At 35.0% G+C, this 13,356-nt stretch overlaps 1 protein-coding gene across 2 annotated transcripts; it reads left to right on the top strand.

Moving 5' to 3' along the window:
• The first annotated feature begins 1,035 nt into the window (after positions 1-1,035).
• On the top strand, positions 1,036-5,111 carry LOC133293810 (chromatin remodeling protein EBS-like). Of its 2 annotated transcripts, XM_061492412.1 has the most exons (6): positions 1,036-1,257; positions 1,431-1,534; positions 1,631-1,773; positions 1,934-2,002; positions 2,968-3,106; positions 4,819-5,111. In XM_061492412.1, exons 1-6 carry the CDS (start codon positions 1,188-1,190, stop codon positions 4,849-4,851), a joined length of 558 nt encoding a protein of 185 aa, XP_061348396.1. In that variant the 5' UTR covers positions 1,036-1,187; the 3' UTR covers positions 4,852-5,111. The 2 variants fall into 2 exon arrangements, with proteins under 2 accessions (XP_061348396.1, XP_061348395.1); XM_061492411.1 differs by having other exon boundaries at positions 1,431-1,773.
• Positions 5,112-13,356: the final 8,245 nt, after the last annotated feature.

Genomic DNA, 13,356 nt, shown 5'->3' on the forward strand with positions numbered 1-13,356 from the left:
TGTGTTAGAAGGTGGTTAACAACTGTTTGGTTTCCCGTTTAAAACCCAAAAATGTAGTTGGGTTGGGACAAAAAGCTACAAGAGATATAGGTGTTTGTCCAAAACCATGCTTTGGGATTTTTCTAGAAGGAAAATCAAACATGCCATATAGTTGAAGTGTCAAATTCATGGTTTATAATGTGCATCTATCTGTATATTGCTGTCAAAAAAAGCTTCGACAGATCAATAGGCTTGAAATCAAAAATTCCTGAATCGTTAAACTGATCTCTCAAAAAAAAGCATTGGAGTTGATAGATATCCTTGTATGTTATTAGTGTATACCGTTCTTGAATTTTGATCAAATGTGTCTTTTTATTGGAATGACAAGGACACTAGAAGATGCTAAATCTTGAGGCATATATCACTAAGTCCAGTGATTTCTATGATTGAACAGTGTTTAGTGCTTTCCTTGCCATGGAGGAGAGAGACCTGTGATGAAGGGAGAAAAACACGAAAAATGGATAATTAATGAATTATCATACCCTAATAACCTTGGATATCTTTCTTTTCAACATCTCCATTTAATGCCAATTAAAGAAAACTATTATTACTATTATGTGGTAATAAAAAAGGTCACAATTTTCAGTTCTTTTAATGGAGGATAGATGCTGCTACAAGACAAAACAGTGTCCTAGATTATCGCCAAAAGGAAGTTGAAAATAAACGTAAAATAAAATGGTCAAGCCAAAGCAAAGTAATAATAATAATATTATTATATAGATATATTAAGGAAAAAATAAATCTTAGGTTGTAGGAAAATTCTAATCTCATGTTATAGATACATTAAATATGAGACTCACCAATTTAAAAAAAAAATTAAAATTAAAAAATGAATGACACACCTTTTTACGGTGTGTATAAGAAAAACAAACACCGTATATTAAATATCACATGTTAGAAATTAAGGAAAAAGCTTAGCACAAATCTCTGCGACAAAAAAATTACAAAACAGTCAATTGCAATGAACCATGAAACGCATTGCATCATAAAAGTTACTGTAACAAAAACTCAGGCGAAGCGTCATATTCACTCTCTCCTTCACAACAAAGGGTGGATCGCACACACATGCAAATCCACACCCATCTTCGGCTTAGGGTTCCTCTTTTCAATAATTCACATTCCCGACAACACCCATTTTTTTGTTTCGTATGGTGAGAGGCAGAAGGGAAAGGGACATGGACTCGTTCACCATCAGTGGCACCGACAAGATCGTAAAAGGTAACGCCAACAACCCCTTCTTTCATTCACCTACTCAGTTGCGTTTTTGCGTTAAAAATAGTTCCTTTTCTTGTTTTCGTGGAGGCCCATGGTGATGATTGGTGATGTTTTGAGACATCCCCATATGGGGTTGTTTTGTTTTGTTGTTGTTTTTTTTTTTGTTTTTTTTTCAGTTGGAGACTGTGTTCTGTTGAGGCCATCAGAAGACTCGAATTCACCCTACGTGGCGCTTGTGGATAGCATCTGGGATGACAACAGAAACAACGTGAATGTTAAGGTGAGATGGTATTATAGGCCTGAAGAATCAATTGGGGGTCGAAGGCAGTTCCATGGTGCCAAGGAACTGTTCCTATCTGACCATTATGATATACAGAGTGCTCACACCATTGAAGGAAAGTGTGTCGTTCACTCCTTTAAGGACTATACTAGGCTGGAGAATGTAGGTGCTGAGGATTACTATTGTAGATTTGAGTACGCTGCTGCTACTGGGGCTTTCACACCTGACCGTGTTGCTGTGTGAGTTACCTTTCTTTCTTTCTTTCTTTCTTTCTTTTTTTTTTTTTTTTTTTTTTCTTTTTTTGGGTTTTTTTATGTTGGAAATGGTGTTTTTGAATTCTAGAATTAATGGGGTTTTTATTTTATCTTTTTTAATTTTTTTTGGTTTGTTTTTTTTAAGGTATTGCAATTGCGAAATGCCTTATAATCCGGATGACCTCATGATGCAATGTGAGGAGTGCACGGATTGGTAAATATCAGTGTATTCTGCTTTACTTTGTTTACTATTATTTCATTTCGATTTGATTTATATAAATGTATAATTTGAGCTTTAGATATGTTATTTACTTGGTTGAAGTTATTATATAATCCCATGCAGAATGAACCTAAAGGATTGTGTGAGTTGTAAGGTCAACATTGGTCCTAAAATGATGAGGGAAATGGTTAAGTCAATAGGAAGACTATCAGAAGCTCGGGGAAGATGTTTCACACAGTCCAATAGTTTTAATATACTCTTTAATTTCGGGTTATTGCAACTCTGTGTTGGCCTATGCAAGCTTTTAGCATGTTAGTCTTGAGAAAACATTTGACTTGTAAAACCATTCCCTATTAAATCCTCATCAGTGAGGGTAGGGATTACATAATTCCTTGTATGTCACCTTATCCTTACATATTTGCAAAGAGGTTATTTTTCGGATTCGAACTTGTGATCATTCAATCACAAAGAAGCGGTTTTACCACTTCTCAGCTTGCAGCATTTGACTTGTACAGTAAAAAAGAAAAAGAAAAAAAGATGAAAAGAATAGAAAAGACAGAATATATTAAGGATTGCCCATTTACTAGTGAGCTGCTGATGTGTGTCTATATGTGCCTTTTGTTTGCACTTGCCCCATATCATGTCTTTGGGTTCTGCTCTGTTGTTTCTTTTCTCCAATATATATGTCAGCCAACATAAGTGGAATGATGCTGAGACTTATTCCTTCTGCTGATTGGCTTGATATTAGTGGTGAAATCATGCTTAGATATGTTTTTTCACAACCTAGCAAGGTTGGGGATGCAAATTTTAGTACGTTATTGGCATCACTTTTCTATTAATTGTGAAAGAGTGTTAAATCAAAGTAGTATTTGAGTGTTATACTATTATGGTTTTCTATATATGCTGTTGTCCCTATATGTTTTATGAAACACATTTCAATCTTTGTAGGTTTCTTGTAGGTACCATCCAGCTTGTGTTGGCATGACTACAGAGGAATCAAAGAAACTAGAACTTTTTATTTGTGTTGAATGCTTAACTTATGCTGCTATGAAGAAACCCCAAGCTACGTCTTCTGCATCACCAGGACCTGACGTCAAGGTGACTTCCTGCATCCAGTACCAAATATTTACACCTTTGCTTTGTTCCTATTATGTATTTTTCCCACCATATGACTGAGACATTAAATTAATTGGTTCCTGCACTGGCAAAGTTATGCAAAGGGATATGGGGACACATTGCTGAGGAAGGGATGGGTAATTCAACGTTTGGTGTGGCATTTAGAGTTTGATTGAAACAAAAAAAAAAAAGAATTTTTCATGAAAAATTGTACCCTTAGTGCAGCTAGTTTAGAAATTGGCCATAGATTGCAGGTAGTTTTTTTCACCAGTTAGCATGGATTGCTTCTTGTTTAGTAAACAAAAAGTTCTAGGCGTTTGTTATTTCAGGAACCATGTAGTTGCAAAGCCAAAAATATATTGGTGTTTTTGATTGAGACACATGAAAAAGTGCCAGGCATGTATGCTAATTAGTATCATGTGCCAACATGTGCACTTCTCCCGTTTTGATACATATGTATGCCTTTACTTTTAAATGTACTTTTCCTATTTGAAATTGTTTTACTCTTGTCTGACACCAATGCTAATGTGAATGAACAATTGTTTTGTTTGACAATAGATTTATCAATGATGTTTATTCTTATGGCCTTTGCATAATTAATATTTCTTATGATTAGCAAACCTATTCACTTTGGTTCGTGCTTTTCTTTGGCTAAGTTAATCTGAATACTTTATTCCTATGTTTTTCCATTATTTATAACTCGCTTCTGCATATTCTTAAAGAGTTGTGTTAATATAACTCGTGTTCACAGTGAACCCTATATGTAGCAACATATCCTCATTTCGAAAGATAATTTTAAATTATAAGATGTATATTATGAAATTTGGTGGTGGTGGTTTTGTTGCTGTGCGCATAGGGTTCATCTTAAATCTATGGGTGATCTTATTGCCATACACTATAGAAGTTTGCTCTCTGTCTCCATCTGTGTGTGTCTGTGAATGAGAAATATGATTTTACTTGTTTAAAATAAATGTATGCATAAAAGTCATTAAGCTTGGTCTTCCTCTTGTTTAGTGCATCGTCTGCATATGGCTATGCTGAATTTCGAGTGATAATGGAATCGATTAAGAGCTTATAGTAGAGTCTTTTGTTTCTTAAGGACAAAGTCTCTACTCCTCAATTTGTTTGAGTTTTATATTTCTTGTACATTTTACGGTATAAACTATGGGAAAAACATTTGTCATTGTAAAGGACACAACTTTATATCATTTTAAGTTAAATGAACGTGTTTTGGTGTATATTTGTTGGTTTTTAAGTGCTTTCTCGTTTCTCTCCTCCTAATTTTATGGAGGAGAGAGAATGCAAAAAGCCAACAAATATATACTAAAACATTGTTGTTTCATTTAATAAGATACAAAGTTGTGTCCTCTAAAATGACAAACTTTTTTCCTTAAAATATTGAGGCATTTAATAAAATCTTATTCCCTATAGGTGACCAATTTGTGTAGTGTTAGAACATGAATTGTCCTGGATTTCCATCTTTGTTAATCTGTACTGCCAGGGTACTTAGTGTGTTATGGTTAATCATTATGAGAACCAACTAGAAAATCTTACATTGTCTAGGTCAGAAAAAATTGATTGGCAACGGTGTAGCTTGAATTTCAATCTATCGAGAGGTGATTCATTGCATAGCTCATGTTTGGTATTTGATTTTCGCTTATGGTATTATGAACATTCAAATCTTGAATTTGCAGGCGGAGCGCAAGCGGCGGGAGAGACGACCATAATGCAAGAATTGACTCATGCTGAATTTGGCTGCCTCTATGGTGCGTTGTATAGCTTCTTCTCGAGGCTATAAACATTTTATGTATTTGACTCAAGGCTATGCATGTAAGCGTTTTAGGTTTGTTAAAAGACATTTATCTGTTTACCGTTGTCCATAAAGAGACAACACTGATCCAAGTGTTTATTCCTGAGATGACATCAAACCTTAAACACTGAAGTACAAAGCAATTGTCACTTGAGTATTTGGTGTTGAGATTGAATTTATATAATAAATATAAATTATGCCTAATAGGCATTTTGAGACTCGATCATTAGGAATGGAACTCTTCCATTAAATTTCAAAAATAAAATAAAATTTGGAAGCAATTTGTAAGCTCGGAGAAAAGAAACAAAGATGTAGGTGAAAACGAAGAAGGAGACGATAACTGAAGACGGAATTGAGATTAAAAGTGTCTTTTTTTACTAAATCATGATAGCCAAGTTGGTGCATAGGAGTTTTGAGCAGTTGAAGATGAGAGTATATATTTGATTCTTTTTAGTAACATTTTTTAGAGTGGTTTAAAGCAGTGTTTTACAAATCGACTCGGACCGACTGGGTCGACCCTGGTCTCGGTAATCTGATAGGTTTTTCGATCCGATCGGTTATTTGGACCGCTTTTGTGGTCAATCCGGTTTGGATCGGTTGAACCGATGACTCGGCGACCCGGTTGACCTGGGTTAGACCGATTGATCCTCTTTCTTTTTTCTTTGTTGATGAAAACTCTTGAATTAAATCATATTCATATTTTATAGTAAGTATGATTAAAAAGTAAGGTGTAAATAATAAAGTATTTTGGATTAGTGCAGTTCGTTTATGTAATTTAGTTGCATCTTACAATGATCTTATGAAGTTAAGTGGTGATAAACACTAATGGACTCATGATCTCATTTCAACGGTAACACTTTCTTCTTAGTGTATATTTCATGCATACTATTGTTATCATGATTTAATTTATTCGTATCATGTCAAGCACAGAAGGTGCATTTAGTTTACATTACAATTTTAATCCAATATTAGGATATGGTCTAGAGCTAGAAGTTTAGAAGTATATAATATTTGTTATCATTGAGAACCAATTTATTTTTTGAAACTCATTGATAGTTTTCTTATGTGAATTTTTAATATAAGTAATATGTTTATATTTTTTAATATGTGAACAGCAAATCCGGTTCAACCCGATTGAACCAGTGACTCAGTGACCCAGTACCTTGACCGAGTCGATGATCAGTCCGAGTTTTAAAACACTGGTTTAAAGTCTTAATTCTGAATTTTTCTCAAATAAAATTAATTTTCATGAAGGATACATATGATTTATTAAATGGGAAGGATATTGTAACAACTAATTAGTGTTATTATCAATGTTACTACCAATTAATTTTACCATTATATCAATTATGTTGATCAAACGGTTATATTTATTTTCATCTTTGTATGGTTATGATTCCCTATATTTAATACATTATATTTATTTTCACCTTTGTATCGTTATGATTCCCCAAATCATAACCATACAAAGATATAAATAAATATAACTGTTGGATCAATATAATCAATCTAACGGTGAAATTGATTAGTAATAACATTGATAGTAACACTAATTGATTATTATAATATCTTATCCCCAAAACATATGGGTCTTTTCAACAAGAGCCACTTTAATAGGCCGATAACTTAATCTAATTACAATGGAAAATAGATAAATAACTAATTAAAATATAAAAAAAATCTACCTGGTCCTATTACATGATTTAACTAGGGGTGGCAATATAGGTATTGACCCGCGGGTTGACCCGTGACCCGACCCGCCAAATCACGTGTCGTGTCAACCCGCGGGTCAGGGCGGGTCGTGTCAGGGTTGTGTAAATGTGACCCGTTTATTTTCGTGTCGGGTCACGTGTCAACCCGCGGGTTTGCGTGTCAACCCGCACAGTGTCATTTTTTTATTTTTTTATTAAATATTTTATTATATTATTATTTTTATTTATATATTGATATATATAGTCATTGTTTAGTATAGAAAAGAATAAAAGGAACTAAAAATCTCAAAAAATAGAAGCTAATCTTTTTTTTTTATTTTTTATTGTTTTTAATTTATTTATTTTTCAAAAAATCCAACTTTTTTTTAAATTTTAAATTTTGCGGGTCGTGTCGTGTCGACCCGTGACCCACAACGGGTCGTGTCAGGGTTTGTGTTTTACGACCCATTTACAAAACGGGTCGTGTCAGGGTCGTGTCAAATAGTGTACGGGTCAAAAACGTGTCGTGTCGGGTTGACCCGTATTGCCACCCCTAGATTTAACCCAACACACAATCGGATTAATAATAAGTCTTCTTGGTACTCCTCTTCTTGTTGGGCCTTATTGGATGGGTTTGTTGGGCTGGAGGTGGGATTATCACACCCACAAATCACACTACCCATGAGGACAATCCTCGTCCTCGAGGATCGCGCCTTGCTACTGACCTGGACCAATCAGAGTGGTAGATGCAGATTGCGCATTGGTAGTCGTTGGATGCGACGGAGAAAGAACCAATCTATTGCCTGAACGGCTGGATGTGCATTGATATCGAACGGCTGGATGTGCACTGCTGTGAAGAACCAATCTGTTGCCTGAACACATATATTCATGTAAGCTACCCGTTGGATTGGGCTGAAGCAACACATTTGGGCATCTATAGTTGGATTGGAAATGCAGGGATGTTATGGACCAATCAGAGCTTGAGTTGCGGATGACGGCCACTGCATCGTGTGATCTGCTTTGGCTTGAGGGTCGAGATTGCACAGCTTGGTTGGGCCAATTAGATTGTCGGATTGAAAATCAGAATTAATTGAAGCTTTGCTAGTCCTCGTGGACTTTTTGACCCTTTTGTCCTTCATTAATTAACTAATAATTATTTTGCTCTTTATTTAAAACTATCTACCAATTTGCCCCTCTTTAATCGATTAACTTAAATATTTATCAATTAAATGGTCAAAACTAAAAAAAATAGTTGATTTGAAGATTTAATTGATTAAATCAGGTCCACCTCAAATACCCATGTGAATTGCCTCAAGCCAGTCGTCATGGTAGTTAAAAACTGCATTTTTACAACAACAAAAAAAGTTCAATTAACTTTTTTTATGATTTTTTATGATTTTTTTTCATTATAATTTTATTTTTTATGATTTTTTATTTTTCTTCTATTTTTAGTTAAAATCTTGATTTTAATTTCCTTGTTACTAGTTAATGGAGTGATCAGACATTGGGATGTGTGTCTATCACCCATTAACAGTTGCTGCCCATTGATAATGAGACACAATTATACCTCAGAAAAAAAATTAGTGATCCCGATGCATGTAGTCCTTTCATTCAAAAAATTACACTGGGATTAAAAGTGTTTTTTCCCCTCCCCCGTACAAATTTCATAGTCAACAAAAATTTTTAATTGGCTCATCCCCACCGAGTCAGTGGTAGGACGGGATCACCAAAATTCCTCTCTTATACCTCAGCATTACTATACCTAGAGAGAGAAATGTCTATTCCATTTTCCATGTCTTTACATAAACTCATCTTTTCGTTCTCTCTTTCCTCATTCTAAATTGTGGCTTCTTTAGTAATGTGTGGTGAGGTATTGAATGATCCATCCATGGATTCCTACAGAATCTGGCTCTGCCAATTCTCATCAGACTTATATATACATTATTTTACATAACAGAATATCGAACAAATATTTGAAATACATCATATGTTGTATTACGACTCTGTGCCATTCCAGATATCATATACAAACTAACAGACATACCGAAACTAATATCCAACATATACAAATGTACAAGGCTACATATGCCTCTCAAAAAGAATATCAACTATACATATGCATGATCACCAATCATGCCTCAAAACATATACGTATACAGAAATTCATAACTAGTAATAACTACTCTAGCTCCGTCACTAGCCTCCCTGCACCGGCCTCTTGCTCTGAGAGGGCTCTCCCACTACTATTGGAGTACCTAAAATGTAAGACCCCAAACGAGATAAGATACAACCATCTCAATAAACTCAAATTTTATGGAGTAGTCTTTACCCTCAAGTTCACTTCCTGCATAAAAAGTCAAATACATAGCATATCATACATCATGTAACAAGAGACAATAATAGCAATAATTTGTATTGTGCATCCAATACGCAAGATCACTCCAATGAGTCGTACTTAAAGCTAATATCCGTATGGAACTTCCAAAAGTCTTTCCTCTTAGGACCAATCCCCAAGGGAAGTCCATATATATATGTGTGTGTGTGTGTGTGTGTGTGTGTGTGTGTTCAATTGGCCAAGAACTAGTAATTATACAAGTCATAAATATTATATACTTATCATATTCAGGAATCAAGGCATCAAGAATGCATATTATATAGTCACATAGCATAACCTACATGAATGCAAGTATATTAAGTAACTAACAGAGATGGAGATATAGACATACAGATATCCAAACCATCATCCCATGGGATATCTGTATGTAAGCTTTCTTTTCAAACTTTGCTTGCAATCCAAGAAACTAATCCTTTGATTGACTTTCTTTCATTTGTTCACTTGATTGCTCACTATTACAAATGAACACAATCACCATCAATCATCAAACAAACTTAACTTGGACTTTATGAATTCAACACTCTTACATTTTAATTTTGAATTCATAGGTGATTATACACATCATTAGTCCAACATTTTCAAGTATCAATTCATGTCAAAACACAAGTCTTTACCAATTTTACCACAAGTCAAGAATCATACCCTTAACTTACTTTACTTAACCCACCAACCTAAGGTAGGTATTTAGAACCTTGTAAAAGGCTCACAAGGTCATCAAAATGACTTACAAAGCATAAACTTAAGTTTAACATACTTCAAACCGTTAAAAATCTATAAACAAGATTCTGTCATCCATTTCATAATCACATCATTTCTTGCATTACTTTCCTAACTTGGCCAAAAATACACATAGAAATTAGGTCACCCTTTTAATAGTTTTCAACATTTTTCTTGGTAGTTTTAACAACACCAATCAATATCATGGCCTAAACCTCATCAAAATCCAACATACAAGACCATAGGAACTCAAAGAAAGTTCATAACATTCATGAAGACCAAAGCTTAAATCATGAATTCTAACCATAGGAATTAGAGCTTCATACCTTAAATCACCTCACAAATAGCTAGAAAATACTCTAGAACCTTTGAACCATCAAATGACCCATCTTCTTCACTAGGGCAACAAGTAGGTCGAAGCTTAGAGTGGAAATATCTAACTCATATCAGCCTCAAACCATGATCTAAGATATAGGTTGTGATCACAAGATCGTATACTACAAGTTTTGTGAAATGAACTTAGTACAAAAAGTGGCTAAAAATTGATGAATCAAGCTTGCTCTTTGTTCTTCTATGGTTAGGCCAAGCATGATGAAAATAGAAAGAAAGAGTTACGTGGAGAGGGAAGAAATAGAGAGGAAGGTCGACTTGGACAAGAAGAAAGTCTTGCTTAATGGCTAAGAAATCAAATGTTGACTTTAATGAATTATAAGCATTCTAATTGGCTAACAATTTTCACTAACTTGACTTATTTGTCTTATTTTTTCTAATCATAATTAACTTAAATTAATACCACTGATAACTCATAATTTTTTTTAAAGAATTTAATTACATCATCAAAATCAAGTTTAGATCAAGTTTTGCTTAATTACAAATTTATCCCTAAACTATTAACATATTTGTTCTTTGAATCACAAACTTTTCTAATAATACAATTTGGGTACTAAGGGGAGCGTTTGGTATGGGAGAAATTTTTTATTATCGGGAAAAAAATATTTCCCAGAATATGGTGGAAAATACTTTTTCTCGGGTAAGTTAGGAAAAGGTGTTTGCTAGGCAAAAATATTTTCGGGAAAGTTGAGTTATTTTTACTGATGCTATGTTCGATTAATTGTGAAATATTGATGAGAAAATGTACTGAAATTACGAAATTATCCATTATTCCATTATTTTAAAATATTGAATAACATCATCAAATGTATGTTTTAGCACTTCATAACCATGTTTAACATTCTCGAATTTTTCTCTTTCTCTCTCTTTCTTCTGCATAAATGGAATTCCTTCCTCAACCCCAAGAAGGTGCCGAAGAAGACACCAATGTCGACGTTTACACAACCCGTGGCACACCCATTCGGCACCTCCTTCTTGATCACCTCTACTCCGCCACCACACCCATTCTCTTTTTGCTCTCTTTGAGGAATATGGAAAATTCATTGGCCTGCTTTAATTTTTGTGGGTTTTTCTGAAGTGTCATTTGTTTGGACTCAAGAAACGGAAACTTCGTGAATTTGAACTTTGCTTAAATGTTTAGATCTGTGATCTTTTTTTTTTTTGGGTTTATGATTTCTGTGTGGTTGGAAGGAGAAAATCTTATGTGAATGTTAAATGTCACTTGCAATTTCTGAAGAGAAAATCTCACTTGTAGAAATGGAAAATTTTGTGTATCTGCTTTTATTTTTTGTGGGTTTTCCAACATGTAGTGTTTGTTTAGATTACACTGAAGAAACAAAGACAAAGAACGAGATGCATATCAATGTAGTGTTTTTATCTTTATATGTTGCGAGATTTTTTTAGAAATGGATCTGAGATATGATTGTTTGAGGGCAATTGTGTCTCGAAATTTGGTTATTGGATTCTGACTATGTGGGAAAAAAACCATGGGGTGGGTTGGTAAAGTCTTCAGCGATTGTGTAGTTAAAAAAAGATGGGGAACTTGCATTATTGGATTCCAACATTTTCCTAGCATTATTTTTAAATAACCCATACCAAACACGCCCTAATAGACTTATTTGGCATGAATTGTATCTTGATACTTATAATCATGTCATTCACATGATCAAATCATCAAAACTTACATTAGAACTTACTTAATAAAAACTTGCAAAACTTACTAATCATCTTCAGAATCATCTTATCATTTCAAGACTTAATAGTATGGGTCATTATACGATGGAACATGGCTTATTCAATAGTTCAGTGTCCATGGTAGATTCTAGTAGTGGGTGAACTTGGTAGTGATTTGTGACCTTGAAACGTTGTAGCAGCGACACATGAAACAACGGGTGCATCTTGGATTTTTGTAACATCCTGGGCGCTGATGAGGGCGGGGAGTGATCGCCGGTGCGAAATGGCATGGACAAGGAGCGGCTCCTGGCAGGCTTCCAGTGATGAGGGTACATGAATGAATCGAATCAACATCTGAAAGAGAGGGATTCCAGAGACTGTACTGGTATGGGACAATACAGTTGAGAATAACTTATACGAATTAATTGATACTACTTATACTAACAAGATGCATCTACTTTTCGGTAGCCCAGAACGAAAGAACTCCATAGTTAAGCGTGCTTGACTTGGGGCAATTCTGGGATGGGTGACCTCCTAGGAAGTTTTACCAGGAAGTGTGCGAGTGAGGACAAAGTACTGAAAAGTCTCGTGTTAGTGTGTAGGGACAGTCGTTGATCCTTGCAAGTTGGCAGGCGTTACAATTCTGCTGGAAGTTTAAGGTGGCATGCTACCTTTCTGATATGTTCCAAGACCTTAAAGGGTTCATAGTATCGCAATGAGATTTTATGACAAGTTTGATGATGAACTAGCATTTGGTGGTATAGTTGAAGGCAAAGCAACACAAGCTCCCCAACCTTGAAAGTAACCATGCCTTGTGTTTATCCGCATTATCCTGCACCCCTTGCTGAGCTTTAATCAAGTTTTCCTTAAATGTTGTTATGACCTGGTTTTTGTGGTTGAGGTCATGATCCACGATGACATTAGTGGAGAAGCCAAGGCAATAAGCTAATAAGTTAGGAGGTGGATGTCTAAAGATGACCTCAAAGGGTGCAAAGCCAATAAAATCTTTATATGTAGTGTTGAAATGGTACTCAGCCCACCATAGAAAGGGAGACCATGCTGCTAATAAAGTCCATGTTGATATCGATCCAAATTGCATTTGGCATTTTAATTGGTTGTAACAACCTATATAGATTGTGGTTTGAACTCTTCAAATTTTGACGTAGTTCACATTGGTTGATAAAGTGTTTAACATCGTTGTTCAGGCCTTTCTAGGTAAAGGTTCAACCGCTTGATTGTGTGTTGGCTGTCTGCGTGTTCGCCTTCTGGTGTAGAATGCACTTCACGAAGCAGCGTTCGAAATTCAGGTCGAAAACTTGGGCAGGAAGATGTGAACGTTTTGTAGTAGAAGACCCTTTTTATTTTCCAATTTTTCCAATTTTCTAATGTCATAATTTTCCTCCATAGGATAGTAGCTATGTAGGTATCACATTGTAATTCTTCTTGTAAAAACATTGATATAATCACATTCAGGGCCTACGAATGCCAATAATTCGGGGAGGGGGGTGATCCCCCTCTAGAAGCCTGGAAAAAACATATATCATTATGTTAGTAT

Source organism: Gastrolobium bilobum, unplaced genomic scaffold, assembly GCF_033153095.1.
Source record: "Gastrolobium bilobum isolate Gb01-03AN ecotype WA unplaced genomic scaffold, APGP_CSIRO_Gbil_v1 utg20807, whole genome shotgun sequence".
Classification (NCBI taxonomy): domain Eukaryota; kingdom Viridiplantae; phylum Streptophyta; class Magnoliopsida; order Fabales; family Fabaceae; genus Gastrolobium; species Gastrolobium bilobum.